The sequence below is a fragment of the Colias philodice genome, chromosome 12 (genome assembly GCF_061535455.1).
Source record: "Colias philodice isolate Cphi_HAF_F1 chromosome 12, ilColPhil1 Martin Lab GWU primary, whole genome shotgun sequence".
NCBI classification, from domain to species: domain Eukaryota; kingdom Metazoa; phylum Arthropoda; class Insecta; order Lepidoptera; family Pieridae; genus Colias; species Colias philodice.
In genome coordinates, this window is record NC_143097.1 from 10,169,288 (window position 1) to 10,188,501 (window position 19,214).

Consider the following 19,214-nt stretch of genomic DNA (forward strand, 5'->3'; position numbering starts at 1 on the left):
TTTCAATGTAATGTTACCATGTGGTTACCATCTACTTTTTTTTGTACAAGTCAAGTTATTTCTGAACGATAAAGAAATAACCTCAAAAGTCAAATTAAAAAACTCCAATTCAAAACAAATCGAAATTACGAATTGTTTACAGTTTTATTATTCAGTATTTTCGACAATAGTATAGAATTATAAAATCAATATCGGTTTAATTTTATTTTGTGTAAGTATAAACCGCGTTTATTATAATCAAGTTGTTATTGAACTTTTTATATGTATATATGTAATTATTTTTAAAATATAGTCACTGTGTTATGTCCTTATCTATTTGTTTACACAGTTCAGAGTTCATTCAAAGATAGTTTATCATTGAAGAGAAAATATCTTGGCAATAACAATGTTAATTGTAATTTTTTGTATCATCAACCTTAAATTATTATAAACTCATTGTGTGTAAATCCAAGCAACAAATAGTTCAGTGAGATGATAAACCAATAATATAAATTTATTATTAATTTTTCAGCAATATGACACTACAGAGGTGCATATTCAGATTATCGAATCACTGTTTAACTCAGCGTTATATTCTACAGTCAAATATTAAATTGTCATATTGTGAGTTAAGGCATAAATACAGCTCTGGGACAAGCAAGAAATTTACAGACCGTCATGAATGGGTTCTAGTTGACAAAGATATAGGAACTATTGGTATAAGTAAGTACGCACAGGAATCTCTAGGAGATGTTGTATTTGCTCAACTCCCTGATCCAGGAACTGAGTTGAAGGCAGGAGATGAGTGTGGAGCTCTTGAAAGTGTTAAAGCAGCGAGTGAAATATATTCGCCAGTTAGCGGAACTGTTACTGAGAAAAATAAAGATGTTGAAAAGAAACCAGGTCTTATAAACTCATCATGCTATGAAAAAGGATGGCTCTTTAAACTGAAGCTTACAAAACCAGCCGAACTAAATGATCTGATGAGCGAGGAGCAATATGAAACATTTTTGAAAACTGATGTTGAGAAGGAACCCAAAGAATGATATAAAAATTAAGAAAACAGTTGTGCAATATTGTTGATGTATAGTATAGAAATAAATATTATTTAATGTTTTAAATCTGACTTTTTCTTGAATAACAATTACTTAAAAATAAGGAAGTTATCAACAAATTTAAATTATATTGCATACATGTTCATTAGTTAAAACACAAATATTGTATTTAATTGTTCTTTTGGTTATTTACTTGCGCCCAGATTTACTTAAAAAAATCTGCAAATAATAATAATTTATAATACCTACTTGAATAATACACATGTCTCCGCAACTCGACGTCAAGCGCTATTTTACAATTTACGTGAAATCAGTAAATATGTAGCTATTAGCTAGGTATCTAGTGGTTGAAGAATTTTTGAAGTAGTTTTCATCAAAAATTTTCAGATAAATTTCATTCATATTTCATATAAAACACAAATGCATCTTATTTATAATTTTAGTGTTGTAAAGTAGATATAAAATTAAAGAAAAATGATAGTATATAGTATAGTTACCTTCTGAGATAAAAAATATAATCCAAAATTAAAATTATCTCGCTTAATATGTAGCGAGATTAAAAACATTTTTTTTAAATTAAACTCGACTGGCGCCAATATTCATACTACTACTTCATACTTGCTCTGTGGCCGCGCGGCGCGCGCGATTTTTAAATCAAATTACAACAAATTAATTAAGATATTTTATTTTATGTACGAAGTCCTGATTTAGAAAATTTAAATATCGGAATTTACAAGTAAATGTTATGAAATCAAAAATAGGAATCGTTTTAATAATTTCAGAACGTATATATTTTTTTTTATTAAAAAAAAAAGCCTTGTCAGTGTCAATCATTGAGGTATACTTTTTGACAGTTCTTCTTACGTTCTGAATTTGTGCACTTAAAATGACATAATGAAAAATAGTGCTTCCAGATTAAAAAGTTTCCAATGTACAGTGGACACAAGCAGAAAGTTACCTTCGTAAACAAGGCGGATTATATTTCCGTGATAGAGAAATAAAGTCAATCGTGTTCAAGGTTTTCGAACTAAATATAGCCCAACACAAATGTCAAGTTATTAAACAGTGGATTAGGAATTGTGGTGGGTGTGTAGTTTGTGTTTTAGTTCGTAAAATTCGTTGTTTAGTGTAGTTTTGTTTATAAATAGCACTTAAACTTTAGTGTTAATGTAAATAGACAACGCCGTTCTTAATATAACGAATATTACGGGGCAATGTTTCCATTCAATAACATAACTTTCTTTTCTAATTGAAATCAAATATTTACGTGAAGTGTTGTTTTTATTTGTATATTCGAATCTTAATGATAAATGAACATAATGAGGTGTATTATGCCTAATTACTAGTTGATAACGCTAATATTCATTAAAAGTAAAATGAGTGCCATGAAAATATGGATGAATTAGTGTTTCGCGTGTGTATCAACAATGTCGTCGCCTTGCCAGAAAGGCGGAATGCGTCTCAGCGAAGCTCTTGATAATATCCAGCTCGCGTATAATCCTATCACGAAGCAGTTGCATTTCGTGAGTCCTAAGGTTGAAAAAGTGATTGAAACGGATGAAGTAGACAAACTGAGTAAGAAAAGTAGTTTCAGTGATGAGGGGAATTTCTCTATATCGACATGTGAGAAAAGTGATACCAGTGACTCTCCGAAGAGCACCTTACAATGGGGTGGTAGTGTGAGTGGCCATCAACGAGGGAAAGATGGGGGTTCCTTCTCCAGTACTATATCCAGTTTGTCAGAATGTTCTCTGGGATCTAATGGTTCTAAGGAGGATGAATTCCCTGAGATTTCCACTTCGGAACAAGCTAAGTTGAAGAAAAAGGGATTGTCAGGGTTCTTTAGCAGGTTAGTTTGAATTTTTGTTTGCAATGATATATTCTTGGTGTGGCTATCAATTTAGGTATTGGTGTTTTGTTTTTAGTTTATAATTATTTTGTAAACAACCCCTTAATTACTTCATTCTTAAGTAGTCATGTTAATAGTTTTTAAAAGTATAAGTTTTATAAATATATATAGACAAAAATATGACTTACAACTCATTTGAATATTTCAAAGGTCAATTCAAAGTTTTAATTCAATACAAAAACAGATCAGGTGCTTAATATAAAATGAAACATGTGTTGCTCAACATTTTCTTGTTTTATTTAAAATAGTGTAATTTAACATTCATATAAATACAATTTTTATTTGTTAAAATATAATATTTATCAATATAAATATCAATGTGTTGACAATATTTGCCCTACAATAATAAATGCATTTTCTTTGTAAAAAGTAGTAAAATACATACATTTCATTGTATAAAAAGTCTAACTTCTTGCAAACTTTTCAACGTCAATGCCAACTAGATTGCAAGACAGTTCAAATAATTTCTGCTGATGTTTCTCATTTTTGGAGAATCTATTACTGAAGCCTTCTTTACAATTACTAATATATAATCCACCTTTATTCAAAATATCTTTGTCGAAACACGCATAAAGTATTGAGATTGCGCCTTTCTCTGGTGTTTTGAAGAATAACTTTCGAGCCCAGGGTAGCTTTCCAAAGCTTGCATGTTCAAATAGATCTGTGTCCACAATCCCTGGGTGAACAGAGTAGCATCTAATGGGAATGTCTTTGTCGGTAAACATGGAATTCATGTACCTCGCTGTCATGATCTGTAAAAAGAATTAGTTTTGAAATCATTCAAATAATAATAATAGTATAGATATTTTAATAAGTTGAGTGTTATTTTGTATATTACCTGTGCCAATTTAGATTGTGCATAAGCAGCAGTGGTATCATAATGTTCCTTCATATTGATATCATCAAAATATATTTTGCCGGGAAAATGTCCACATGACGATACATTTACAATTCTCGCTGGATCTTCCAAAGTACCACCTTGTTTCAGTACTGGCAATAACAAATGACTCAAATAAAAATGGCCCAAATGATTTACTGCCAATTGTGTTTCAATTCCTTCTTCAGTCAATTTATAGTCGCCAAACATTATCCCAGCATTGTTCACCAACAAGTGTATTGCAGGAAATTCCTTTTTAACGTTCTCAGCGAATTCTTTTACAGATTTCAATGATTGTAGATCGAGTCGGAAGGCGTGTAACTTTTCCCCGTTATACATTGTCTTTGCGAGTTTTTTCGCAGCGTCCGGATTTCGCACGCCCATAATTACGACCATATTCGCTTTGAGCATTCCCCTGACGACTTCGGTCCCGATGCCTCGGGCGCCTCCCGTAATAACGGCAATTTTGTTGTTTGCGTCTGGCAAAGTTACTTTGTTGCTCCATACGCTGACCCAGTCGTCGATTAGCCCTCCCGCGCCCGCTCCCTGCATGTCGAGCGTGTATCGCAGCTCGCTCAGGATATATTTCATGGGCTTGTGTCTGTTTACGTACCAATAAACGGCGGCTGCGACGCCGAGAGCCGCGGTGAAGATATACAGAACCATGTTTGAGGTTATGTCCGTGGCTGCGATGCGACGCGGACGCTACCCCGGCTTTCACTGACTCGAAATCCTCAACGCTTTCTCTCGCCTCGCTGTTTGTATGCGTAGTACCGTTAGTCCTGAACATAGAGCGAAATGATAACTGTTTTTTAGAAAAACAAGATACAGTATAAATACACGGTTAAATAGTCGAGCGCCAGTGAAGAACTGGTGGCGTGTGTTGATTTTTTGCTTACCATTAATTAATTATTTATTTGATTGAAACAATTGTTTGGATAACGTACGTGGAAAACCTCAAGGTCTGTTTGACATAAATATGCAGCGCATGCGCACTCGCGTCATGCTTGTTGCCCGGCTGATAAGAGGACGCGGATGACAATATGAAAATATTTTGATTCTTGTTTAAAAATATTAATTAGATTACTGACAATGTAAATTAGGTTTTATTTTTTAATTTTAAACATTTTAACAAGCTTTCCACTGTCACCGAATAGTCTGAAGAAAAAGACAGTACCGGGGTTTCCCGTGGGATTTCCGGGATAAAAACGACCACACTTTTCTCGGGTCAAAAACTATATTTGTACAAAATTTCATCCAAATCGGTTTAGTAGTTTTGGATTGAAACAAACAAACTTACATTCATCTCTTAATAATATAAGTAGAGATCTCATTATACGTATAATAATTATTGAAGTACGTGATATATTAAAACAAATAATTGAATGAGTAGGTATCTCACATAATAATTATTCAGCTAAATTTTGTTTACAATTACGCATCGTTTAATTATTATCATATTTAATTCAACCAAACCGTGACGCATATACTTTAACCATCGAATAGGTAAGTTCGTAAATAATATGAAAATTAAGCGTAAAATACAAATTTCCTTTTGTATGCAGATCATATTAATTATTTCACGCAAAACTAAACTCTTACATTTAATGTATTTGGTATTTTTAAACCATATTAATGCAGCAAAGCCGCGGGTTAAACCCAGTGCAATATCGAATGAATTTTTACGTTATAACATAGCTGAATGTGCAAACGTATAGAAAAACCCACAAATGCAGCAACCTATTGAATCTTGGAAATACCCCGCTTGTAATCAATGCAATATTCGCTCAAAGAAAACTGGTTTATAATTTTCTTATCTAAATAGGATGACGTATAAATAACAGTTAACTACATAATAAAATTAGAATCACTACATAATAAAACAAAGACGCTTCCCATTGTCTGTCTGTCTCTATATTTTATGCTTAGATCAGGACTACGCAACAGATTTTGATGCGGTTTCTAAATAGATATAGCGATTCTTCTCTCTCCTTCCAGGAAGATTCCAGGAAACTTAACAAATTGTTGTTAAGTTTTTATCCGACTCCCAAAAAAAGGAGGAGGTTATCAATTCGGCCAGTATATATTTTTTTTTATAAAGCGAGAGAAGTCGCGAGCTGAGAGCTAGTACATAATAGTATACTAAGTAAACCTAGTGTTACCAATAACCCAGATTGTATTTTATGGTGCACGACCAATTCCTTGGCGATTTTATGGCAGTAGGAACATGAAAGTTTAGTTTTAAATTATGATTATGCTAATATTATTCTGCACTTTATTGCGTGGTAGAGATTCTGCGAATGATATGAGCGTGTAGATAACTCTGTAGAGTTCGATAACGTTTGAAACGTAGCGCGTAGTAAGAGAAAACTTTGGGATCGGTTTTCATTTGATAGCGTACTAATTACTAGATATGCAAAACTTAAACAAAAAATAGTTTTGATTGAAATTCGTATGTTTTCTTTATTATTTTCTTTTGTATAAAACACGACAATTTTTTAAACAATGTGTTTGTAAACAACAGACATTGTTTCGTATCTATGTGAACACCCCAACATTTATGTGTTTCCAGAAAAACTATACAAAGTTTATTACGGATTGTTCTGTTTATTTTCACTCAAATGGTCATATTTTCACTCAAATGGTCAGTAAACAACACTGCTGTTTCGTAGAACAATGCCCAATAAATATAAAAAATACGAAATATAAAACCATCGGAGTCTGAACTCTGAAACAGTTTTTAACCATTGGTCCAACTTCGAACAGACGGTAATCGGTAACATTTGGTTATCGAGTGATCACGGCAAGGTGATGTACATTGCTGGTTATGTCGATGACATATTTTTAAAGTCTGTACATTGGCGGTATTGGATTTGGTGATATTCGATAATTTTGAATGGGGTGAGGGTCCTCGAAAAAGATTTTTTGTTGTTATTTTGGTGCAGTTTTTAATAATGGTAACTGTGTTTGTATTACACAAAGGGAGGTTGTTTCGAATGTGTCCTCGATAGAAAGTTTCTGAAATCAACATTTTTATATCTATCGATTCAGTTTTGATCATATATTGAGCTACCTTTCAATGGGATTAAATACGTTGCTAGTCCTCTTAACAAAAAAGTGAAACCTATCTATGGGAAAGAGTAATGGATGTAATACAAGTATGTTTCAAGGTTATGTTTAACCTTCCCGAACATTGAAGTATACTGAAGAGTCAAAAGGTACGGATGATTCAATGCATCGTATTTTTTGCTTTGTTGTGCATTTTTTGCTTGGAAATCCATTTATGTTGATTGAATTTTGAGGTATTGTGTACGCTATCTCGGTATGCAGGTAGATATTAAAGATGAGCACTTGTTCAAATGGAAAAAGGTTCTCGGGTTTCGTTTGCAATATTTGTAAGTTATTTAAACTATTTCAATATTGAAGAAGTGTCGTCCTGTTTTTAGAATTGAGCGTGTGATCTGAAAAGAGAAGAAATAAAAACTCGGGCACTATAAAGATGGTGAAGTTTTATTAGCTTTTACTGATTATCTCTTACCATCCGAGACCATGGTACTGTTATATCGGTTATCAAAATAAACTTTTAAACTTATATTGATTACCAACATTCAACAATTTCAATTACTTTACAGCCATTGCCTTACTTGTTTTCTTATCCTATCTGATATGAATGTTATTTCGCTAAGAATATATTCTCTTCTTTCGAAAGATAAATTTATATCAAATAGGATAAGAGACAAAGCCATAACGGAATGTGACTTTGCGGATACATAGTAGCCTTCGCTCGCTGTAAAAAGGCTGACGTCAGCTTCAATACTGCTTGACATTATTGGATGCATTCCATATCGTTATTTATTTATACCTACTGTTATGTTTTTTTCCACATTTTATTTTTATATTATTCAGGTACGATTAATGATTAGCGGCCGTTTTCAATATCCAATAGTTATATCCAATGTGTCAGTCACTAAAGTTATGTACAAACTACAAATCTATCCATTTACGCATTCTTTTATTTCAATATCCAATCGAAGGATAGCCCATGCTATCCATTTCGTCTGTCTATCGTTACGAGGACGGTTGCTACCATAGATATCAAAAGTTTTATGTTCCTTCATCTCCAGTAGCTTCAATCGTTTATCCCTAAATCTATACTAATATTATAAAGCTGAAGAGTTTGTTTGTTTGTTTGAACGCCCTAATCTCAAGAACTACTTTTCCGATATGAACAATTATTCGGTGTTAGATAGCACATTTATCGAGGAAGGCTATATGCTATATATCATCACGCTAAGACCAACAGGAGCGGAGCACTGCGGGTAAAACCGCGGGGCACAGCTAGTTTTGACGTGGCGTTAGAGAAATTTGTTATCTGTTAACTTAAGAATTGTAGTTTGTTTTATAATTAACCTTATTTACATTAATTATATTGTTCTGTACGCTTATTTGAGTCGAACGATTATATGAAACGGAAGTTGCTATTTTCTAAATTTATTCTAAACGCGTAATTACCTTAATACATTAAACATTACATCCGTATTCCCTTTAGAACAAGGTAATACTAAATGCATGTATTGTGAATCTACATTTCCTTAACTTTCTTTTAGGTTCATTTTAATATGACTTAATTTAGTTAAAAGGTGTCTTAATTTCTTCTATCTATATGACAAAGTTCATTGCAATTCGTTCAGCAGTTTCAACATGAACTGCTAACATTTACTGAACGAACATTTATTGTGAAGAGCGATTCCTCCTTACATATTTTTATTCACAGTTCATGTAATAGGCGCAAATAGACTTTTCTATAGAGACTGTACTGTCAGCGACCCTCATAAGATCTAATACAAATAATTTCCTCAAGAACCTTTCCAATTAGCATTGAAGGCATGAATGTCAATTCACAACATTAGCGTAGTTTGAACATCGGCTTTGCTGACAATGTCGCTTACTTCACTGTATCTTTCTAATTGGGTGTTCTAAAAGCGTCAGCAAAGAAAAAAGCTTTTTGGCATGGATGATGTCTCAATAGTTCGGTGATAGGATTGTGCTATGGAAGGATTGGTTGAATGATGTTGCGAATTATTTAATGATAAATGCAAATTACATATTTACAAGACGTGTAGAGTGCGAGTGTGGTAGTTATGTGGTCACGACCGTGTTAGCATGATATACCTCATTAGAGGATTATTTGTTAATCCTATTTGCGGTGAATCTAATACAAATTATGCTGATAAAAGATTTCCTTCAATAAATTTTGCGTTGCTGTCCGTACTTTGTATACTGCTAGACTTAAGACTGCTTAAGACCAGGTCAGAAAGGCGACAAACAGAGGCGGCTCGTGACAAAATTTTATGGGTGTTCACTTGAAATAAAACACTGAAAATACATGGTGTAAAGCAGTACATTTATCAAAAAAATTACTTATAAAGGAAATACCTAACTACATACGTCTTTCTTTTTGGTGTGCAAAAATATCTATAACTTAAAGCGACAAGCCATTCGTAAATATCTGTTGTTGCTTTCATCACAACCACACAACCACGGTTTTTTTTACATATTGTTCAGATTTAAACACACGCGTATATGTTTTCGTTTTTAGGGTTCCGTAGCCAAAATGGCAAAAACGGAACCCTTATAGTTTCGTCATGTCCGTCTGTCCGTCTGTCCGTCTGTCCGTCTGTCACAGCCGATTTACTCGGAAACTATAAGTACTACAGTGATGAAATTTGATGGGAATATGTGTTGTATGAACCGCTACAAAAATATGACACTAAATAGTAAAAAAAAGAATTGGGGGTGGGGCCCCCCATACATGTAACTGAGGGATGAAATTTTTTTTTTCGATGTACATACCCGTGTGGGGTATCAATGGAAAGGTCTTTTAAAATGATATAAAGTTTTCTAAAAAACATTTTTCTTAAAGTGAACGGTTTTTGAGATATCAGCTCTCAAAGTCGTAAAAAGTATGTCCCCCCCCCTCTATTTTTATAACTACGGGGTATAAAATTCTAAAAAAAATAGAGGTGATGCATGCTAATTAACTCTTTCAACGATTTTTGGTTTGATCAAAGTATCTCTTATAGTTTTTGAGATAGGTTGATTTAACTGTAATTTATTATATTTGCTGCTACGGAACCCTTTGTGCGCGAGCCCGACTCGCACTTGGCCGGTTTTATTGTCGTACATTTTTGCGTAAGATCAAGTTCAGGCCGTGGCGGTCCCTTAGCTTTACATTCAAGCCGAATTTGTAACGTTTTATCACACTTTTTAATGAACGCCACATTATAATTATTGTTCATTTTAACACTCACAAGTAATACTGATAAGTACAGGCTATTTCAACACGTATTTTATAATTTTAATTAGAAAATTGCATGAATCGCGCGCGTGCATTGAAGTTGACTCGAGAGTCGAGTGTTTGTTTATATTATAGACGTAGCAACTGGCAACGTCGCAATCGCTGTCCTGCCGGGCGGTAAAAACGAACCGGCAACGTTTGCGGGTGCGGCGCACCGAATTTTGCTACTTTTCCATAGAAAATCTTTTGTTTCACGCGCAGGGCTCTGGCAAAACCCTCTCTTTCACTCCTATTGGATTTCGTATTAGGAAATGTACTAAATCTTTTTTCATTGGAGCGCAATCGTGAGCGCACCGCTTCGCGCGTTACATAATACAGTAGGTATTATACAGGTGTATGGGATGATGGAATGATGGATAATATATTCATTGGTATTAACAGTAGTTTTAAAGATTACGATTGATTTTAAATAGTAATAATTAATGTTAATAATTAAATTAAGGAGTATGATTTTATTATAATTATTTATGGGAGTTCACTGCACCAGCGCTCCTTAGGGCGAGCCGCCTCTGGCGACAAATAATGCTAAGCTAGACATTTTTATGGATTCTTAAGAAGCGAAACTCTCACTAGGTTTTCTTTTGATATCCCCGGTATATTTTTTAGGCGTAAAAGCCATACTTACCAATTTTTCGTATAAACAACTTTTTTTCTTGTCTGGAACTTTTTTAGTGTACTTAATACCTAACCTTGAGTGTCAATTTAGTTTTGTGAAGACTGATAATAGAGTGAATACAAATTACAAAAATTTAATTGGTTCATATAATATTTCCTATAATCTTTGTTGATAACAGTAGAACAATAAACTAGGATTTTGTAAAGGGCTTTATCGCAGTATCTTAATATCATAATAATCATTGCATTTCATTGAGTTTATTGCTTCATTGTATTTGTTACTATGAGACTGTAAGTTGCGATAAATTGCATTGTAAATTGTAAAGCGGAATACGATGTTTTATTCTCTTTGTAAAAGCTACTAAGGATCACTGAAGGCATTGTCCTATTCAAATTTATTTCAATTAGGATCCTCGTAGACTACATTGGACATTCTTATTGCATACAATGTAGGTTAAAGTTTTTACTTTTTACTAAACTATTTAGTATTTACGTATCCAAATAAAACGTACATACGAAAATACATAATCTTTTCTAATATTATAAAGCTGAAGAGTTTGTTTGCTTGAACGCGATAATCTCAAGAACTACTGGTCCGATTTGAAAAATTATTTTGGTGTTGGATAGCCTTATCGTCGTCAAGGGCTTCATAACTCATAAGGTAGGCTTTCATTTTCAAAACAAAAAATTTGGTGGATTTAAAAGGCGATGGTCAATCGCCTATTCAATCAAATAGAACAGCTATCATACGATAATCTTAGATGATAATAGATAAACATTATCTATGTAGGTATCAGGTAATATATTGTATCGTCTTCAAGTCCTTCAATCAGTCAATTCTTCCCAGGTGTCGCAATATTACATACTAGGTGCACTCCTCGGTTCCACCCGCGTGGCTCCGCTTCTGTTGGTCTGATATATAGCCTATAACCTTAATCGATAAATGGGCTATGTAACACCGAAATAATTTTTGAAATCGAATCAGTAGTTCCTGAGATTATGTCGATGACTCTGTCTTTATCTATGTATGTCTAATGAACTGGTCTGCATCATTTAGTTCATCAGCAATTGGACCTAATATCTTATAGCGGCAGTACACATGGGGCCAAGGCGTTGGGCCAACGTGTTGGGAAAAAATGAAGGATATCAAGATTCCTGTTCACACATTGGCGTACTGATCATTCTGCATTGGCGCTTCAAAGATGGACGTAGTCCGTAGAAGTTCTTGCAGCCGCGGCAATTTATTTATATACAGTGCGTTTAATTATTACGTACATGTGCATCAATAACAATGACTGTACTCTGCCGTCTCGCAATCTCTATTGTCCTTTTTTTATAACTGTATAAATAAAACATTATTATGTTTAGATTTTTTCAAATGTTTAAAATGTGTACATTTTACATTTAATTTAATTTTAACTACCTATAAAACGAAACTTTAAAGATTAGATTTTAGATATAATTTTATTAAATGATAATATTATTTATGTAATAAAGCACAATTTGATCAAAATCATGCTCATTGTATATTGTTATTTAATTTTTAAGAACAAGTAACTTTTTAATACTATTTTACTCATTTTATAAATATATTCATTTTTTTATCGCATTGTATGAAAGTTAGATAAGAAAAACATCTAGAATAATATAATAAATAGAAAATAGAACATCTAATTTATTGAGTCATATGGTTTTATTTTTGTGTAGTTCATGCCGTGGATTCCAAATTATTCCTTCATGTCGATACAATTCTACGAATTGTAAAACCTCGGCGCCGCCATCGCTATCGGAACATGGTTAAACGTAAATTTCATTGATGCGCAACGATACTGTCTCCGCTGACGAGTAACAACAAACTGAACAAGACACCAACGTGTGAACGCTGTTTGTGGAGCGCGCCAAGATCCTTTGATGTGTGCACAAAAAACCGACAACATTCGGTTGGCCTGCCAATATTGGCGCCAACTAGGCTAATGAAGCCAACATACCGCCAAGTAGCTCTCTACACGTTGGCCCAACCCGTTGGCCCAACACGTTGGCCCAATGTGTACTGCCACCATTAGAACGAAGTTCAAACTATAGTACCATATTGGTTGATTAAAATGACTTCACTCATGAATCATTACCAAAGTATAATGGTACCGTGTATTTGTTCTTAATTCGGTGACTAAAAGCTGATTCATGTCAAACAAAGGTACAGATAAGACACTGTTTTGTTTTGAATATTGTGGTAAGTAATAGGTTTTGTGACTTGTTTTTGTTATAACACGTTATTAGTTAAATATTTAAGTTTGTGGAGGATTTGTGTGGTCTGTGTTTTGTAATCCGTTGTATTTTGTAATTAGTAAATGGTTGATTGGATTTAGTTGTACGATGTGTCGTTAGATTTGTTATTGTCATGTGAGTCAATTGAAGGTATTTTAAGATTTCGGTGGCGGGTAGGGATTATTCTATTTTCATTGGAACTGTGCACGTTATTCCGATTTTGTTTGCAATATTTTCAGCCAACTTTTAAAAAGGAGTAGGTTTTTCTGAATTTGTTTTCAGAACTTTGGGTTGATCCTTTTGAAATTTCGTCTAGTTCTGTCAATTTGGATGCAGGGTAATTTTTTGTTAAAAATAATTATTTTACTATGGTGTTAAGTTTTTGATCATTTTATTAGGATTCTTAATGCACTATGTAGGTATGACCGCCTCCTTGGTACAGTGGTTGACGCGTAAGTGTAGCACCGAGGGGTCCTGGGTTCGATTCCCGGTGGAGACGAAAAAAAAATGTCTTGTCTGGTAGGACACTGAAGGCTGATCACCTACTTGACCCTAAAGAAAATCGATCAGTGAAACAGATGTATAATGCATCTCCCCTTATCCCACTAGGAGACATGGGACTTCACTAATCACTACATAGTATAAAACAAAGTCGCTTTCCCTGTCCCTATGTCCCTATGTCCCTTTGTACGCTTAAATCTTTGAAACTACGCAACGGATTTTGATGCGGTTTTTTTTAATAGATAGAGTGATTCAAGAGGAAGGTTTATATGTATAATAAGATCCATTAAGTAGTGGAGAAGTACTGTTATTTTTGAGGTTTCTAATGTGATGTCGTAAAAAATTACATTTATTCTGCTTACATTGCAAACGCAGGCTGAACCCTACGAGTTTTATCAAAATAATGTACTAAGTATTATACACATTGAAAAGGTCTACAGAAAAGTCCGCGATGGTATATGTCTATCTCTTATGGATAACCCACAATAACTTTTTTTTGTCATTTACTTTTTACGACAAATAATGGCTAATTTTCGAAGCGATTTTAACCAATACAGCATTAATCCTTAACCAATTAAATACCATGGATACATTGTTCATTTAATATAGATCTATATGGCCCATTACACCGTATGATTTAAGTGAATATTTTCGAAGATATTACAGATTTAAAAATTGCAGGACGTAGCGTTTGCGGCCGCCCGGCTATGTATTTTATACCCGTGCGATGCCGGAGGCCGGAGCGGGCCGCTATATTTTTATACCTATACAACGTTCACAATTTTTCTGTAGTGTATTTAGTATCAGCATTGCACCCGTGCGAAGCCGGGGCGGGTCGCTAGTCTTATATATATAAAAATGAATCGCAAAATGTGTTGGTAAGCGCATAACTCGAGAACGGCTGAACCGATTTCGATAATTCTTTTTTTATTATATTCCTTGAAGTACGAGGATGGTTTTTATGTAGAGAAAACGTAAATATGTACCACGGGCGAAGCCGGGGCGGACCGCTAGTGCACTATAAAAATCTTAAAATTGTTTATAATTTATTTATTTATTTGTTTATTTGTTCCATAGATACGAATATTGAATGTTAGTTATAAAATTTACAAGAAAATAGAATATTTTAAACCAGTAGTTATTGTATGGTATCTCTTTTGTCTGATCAAAAACGGATTATGCCGTACAAGGGTGTATGGAAAAGTTAACATTGTAAGCACTATTATCTCCTTAGGGCTCTTTCAATTTATGCGTTTCGTACCGGACCGCTACAGTGCCGAAGCGGTGCGTTTGTCGTACGGCGCACGGACGGTCGTTTCTTTTCATACAAAATGCACGGTGCGGCAACAGCGCGGCGTCCGTACCGCGAACGCTCGACACCAGGACGGCAATGTCGCAAGTCCCATAGGGATGTCGGAAATGCAATAAAGTATCGATATATATCGTATCGATGTTTTTTTTAAATATCAATATCGATATTGATATTTTTATTAAAAAATATCGATATATCGTATGATTTGACAGAGTCTAATCTAATTCAATCATCTTACATTTCTACGGGTACTCAAGTACAGAAATACGCGTGTTTTGAGGTTATAATATATAAGTCAGTCGTGGTAATAATACGGACGGGCAGTTAAAGAGCACTAACAGTAATGTTTCTTCGTCAGAGTCTATGGCTTAACTGGTGTCAAATAAATTTAAAACAGCACTAGCATACAAACGCACGGCAGTCAGATACGCTTTCAATTTAAGCGTTTGGTAACGGACTGCTACCGTACTGCAACGGCACGGCAGCGGGTTATAACTAGCGGCACGGAAAACGTGCGGCAGCGGTCCGATACGAAACGCATAAATTGAAAGAGCCCTTAGACTGTATTGTTAACAATAGATTTAAGGATAGCAATGTTTTGGCTTAAGTTTTCGACATTGATGTATTGGATACCTACGATTCCCGTATTTGAGATTATCGCATTTGGTTAACAGACTAATTCTTGCTTAATATTGCGAGGGATTTTGGACATATTGATGTTAAAATGGTGCAAAAATCTTGTTGTATGGAAACATAAATTGATTTGGATTCTAAAATGTACTCGAGTGCTATTACAGATAATGTAAGTCCAATATAAGTATTTTCCAAGCTACATGGCAAGCTATACTGGTAATCCATTGTACAGTAGAATCCTTTTATTATGACTCCGGTTATATTGACCAACCGCTTATTATGACGTATTTACACAGCAAAGTTTGGTTTTCATATAAAATTCCTAGTAAAAGTCGGATAAAATGACTTCGTTTATAGTGACATATCGTTTATTGTGACCAATTTTTAATGAATTGTCCGGTTATACTGACCGAAATGAACTCTAAAACTTTCAACACTAATTTCTGTTTGGGAAAATTGAGATATCCGACAACACTTTTTTTTGTTTGTTTTGAGTCTCAATGTATAGGCATCTCTATTTTGTTTCTCTGTATTAGATACAGTTTATAAATCAGGAGATTGTTTATTTTCTACAAAATGCTTTGTATGACGTCCGCTTATTATGACGTGTTTGTCGATTCCCTTCGATATCATTATAAACGGATTCTACTGTAATTTGTATTGTATGAATTTGTAGCGTTAACAAATAACATTATCTCTCTTGTTTCAACTTATAATCGCGAGAGGGAAGCCGGAGGTAAAAGCTTGTATTATATATATTACCTAGGTATATCATTTTTAGGGTTCCGTAGCCAAAATGGCAAAAACGGAACCCTTATAGTTTCGTCATGTCCGTCTGTCCGTCTGTCCGTCTGTCCGTCTGTCACAGCCGATTTACTCGGAAACTATAAGTACTACAGTGATGAAATTTGATGGGAATATGTGTTGTATGAACCGCTACAAAAATATGACACTAAATAGTAAAAAAAAGAATTGGGGGTGGGGCCCCCCATACATGTAACTGAGGGATGAAATTTTTTTTTTCGATGTACATACCCGTGTGGGGTATCAATGGAAAGGTCTTTTAAAATGATATAAAGTTTTCTAAAAAACATTTTTCTTAAAGTGAACGGTTTTTGAGATATCAGCTCTCAAAGTCGTAAAAAGTATGTCCCCCCCCCTCTATTTTTATAACTACGGGGTATAAAATTCTAAAAAAAATAGAGGTGATGCATGCTAATTAACTCTTTCAACGATTTTTGGTTTGATCAAAGTATCTCTTATAGTTTTTGAGATAGGTTGATTTAACTGTAATTTATTATATTTGCTGCTACGGAACCCTTTGTGCGCGAGCCCGACTCGCACTTGGCCGGTTTTATTGTTATTTCATCTTGATACGGATTAATAAGCTAATCTTTATCTTCAACTAGCGGTCCGCCCCGGCTTCGCCCGTGGTACATATTTACGTTTTCTCTACGTAAAACCATCCTCGTACTTCAAGGAATATAATAAAAAAAGAATTATTGAGATCGGTTCAGCCGTTCTCGAGTTATGCGCTTACCAACACATTTTGCGATTCATTTTTATATATAAGAAAGATTACTTATCACGTTGGTATAAACACGTGCTGTATTATCAATTATCTGATAAACGTGAGTGCAATTGCTTTATTTAAATTGCAAATTGGATAATAAACAATAAAATTTAATTAATTAATATTATAGTAATCTAGTAAACGAAAATAGATCTACCTCTAACGGCTATCACCTTCGTTCCACTGCAAGTATTGAGATTAGAGATACATATGGCTGCTTTGTAATACAAAATGTTTATGCATATAAATGCATCAACGTGATATGTGTTCATCTACACTAATATTATAAAGAGGAAAACTTTGTTTGTTTGTTTGATTGTAATGCATAGGCTCATAAACTACTGGACCGATTTTGATGAAATTTGGCACAGACAATCTTTAGACCCTGAGAAAGAACATAGGCTACCTTTTATTGCGAAATATGTACCACGGGTGAAGCCGGGGCGGACCGCTAGTATATCATAAAAACACATAAATAATATTTAATATCCTACGGAGAAAATTAAGTTTGCTTGGTACTCATTTACTTGGATTTAAATTAAGTTTAACCGAGAATAAATTAAATGTACCTACATATTTATAATTTACCTCGTAGAATACACGTTTGCAATGCACAGATAAATTAAATACTACATGCACTATATTTTATATATTTTATAGAAACACAAGAAAAACACGTGTATGAAGTTAAACGAGATGTTAAAAATAGTTTTTTTATCATATTTATACGTCAGCTTGTTCCGATTACGTAAACTGATAAAGAAGTCAAGGAAAATGTAGTTAATCGTCTTCAATGTATATTATTTATATTAGATTATTGTTTATTGGATAAAAGGAAAGTATCGCCGTTATGTTGACTAGTTGTATCTCCAGGGTTTTTCTTGTTAATTTTGTCCTTTTGGCAGCCTGTCCTGCAGGCTGCAGCTGTCCTGTCAACACTGCTCAAAGTGATCAAGTCCTGTCCACTTTCATCAAGTAAACTTTTAATGGTCGTAGGAATGTTTACTAAAGATTACATGGCCTATATCTATCTACTAGCCTTCAAACGTTAAATGGCACATTAAAAAATAACAATAAAGTCATCAAAAGAATGATATAAGCTTTGGACACAAACTTCCATATCCACTGCGCATCTTTTTAAAACAGTTATTTTGCATTCTTCTTCTAATCCGTCCGCTATGACATTTTTTCACTCTATGAACTGTACAACTCGAATTCTTCTTTTTTATTTATGGCCTTCCCGATCCCAATAGAGACAAAATTGATCTTTTATTTCAATGACTGAGGTTATAATGTATAATAACTTGATACTCTGTGCTGACAACTCGGATTAATATAATCTGTACTAGAATGGGCGCAAGTGAAAGTTTGTTCAGTTGATGGGCTGTGAGCGATTAGAACATACCGTGACGGTGTTTTGGATGCCATTGTAAGGTACTTTTGCGTCATATTTGTGCTTTATGGCTGTTGTTATGCGTGTTTTGTTGGATACGAGATTTTCACTTTCTGTGGTCGTGTAGTAATTGTGTTCTATTGTGTGTAATATGCAGTTTGGTAAGACCAATCTGAACACCAGATATCTCCATTACTGCAAACGAAAATATCTTCATATGGTTTTTGACCTACTTTCAGTATAATTAGCTGCTAGTGTATTTAGGAAGAATAATTACCTAAAACTCGACTTGTACATACGAAATATTCCCGCAGAAGAATAAAATAAAAATGAATCACATGTGTGTGTGTGTGTGTGTTTTTTTTTATATTAAATATTGTAGATGTACCGGATTTCAAGTTAGCTGAAGCAAATTGAGAACAGCCGTCATGCATAGAAATAAATGATATGGGTGGGTGGGTAATGGCGAACCCAAACGAAAGCAGAAAGAAAGTCATAAATTATACAGTTTCTATTTAACTGATTGACCATTTAACTTCATTACGCCAAAGTTAAAAGTTAACATAAGCTTTAAAGAACTGTAACATCTAATCTAAGGTCTTCACAGTATAAAAAAAGACGTGTGGCACTCGGGGACTGCCGCGGTAAAGCTATTGCATAGCGTGCCTTCAAGCCACACCTCCGCGCCTGTCGGAGTGGGGAGCGTCAGGTTTTTTCGTTACGGAATTTCTGGATTCGGTCCCC

The 19,214-nt window shown here is 34.3% G+C and overlaps 3 protein-coding genes across 3 annotated transcripts in view; 2 read left to right on the forward strand and 1 right to left on the reverse strand.

Annotated features, from left to right (window-relative positions):
• Positions 1–52: 52 nt before the first annotated feature.
• Positions 53–1,100, forward strand: LOC149484249 (uncharacterized). Its single transcript, XM_089701734.1, has 2 exons — positions 53–211; positions 512–1,100. The coding sequence occupies exon 2, from the start codon at positions 516–518 to the stop codon at positions 1,023–1,025; it is 510 nt and encodes a 169-aa protein (XP_089557860.1). The 5' UTR covers positions 53–211; positions 512–515; the 3' UTR covers positions 1,026–1,100.
• A 968-nt stretch (positions 1,101–2,068) lies between these two features.
• LOC149484250 (TBC1 domain family member 12-like) overlaps positions 2,069–19,214 on the forward strand; it is a 53,691-nt gene continuing 36,545 nt past the window's right edge. Inside the window, exon 1 of the mRNA XM_089701800.1 lies at positions 2,069–2,883. Coding sequence (XP_089557926.1) covers positions 2,462–2,883 — 422 coding nt within the window. The 5' untranslated portion in view covers positions 2,069–2,461. The remainder of the gene's footprint in view (positions 2,884–19,214) is intronic.
• Positions 3,309–4,690, reverse strand: LOC149484251 (polyprenol dehydrogenase). The gene is made up of 2 exons (XM_089701843.1): positions 3,782–4,690; positions 3,309–3,695 (listed from the first exon to the last, which is right to left on the reverse strand). The coding sequence occupies exons 1-2, from the start codon at positions 4,484–4,486 to the stop codon at positions 3,348–3,350; spliced, it is 1,053 nt and encodes a 350-aa protein (XP_089557969.1). The 5' UTR covers positions 4,487–4,690; the 3' UTR covers positions 3,309–3,347.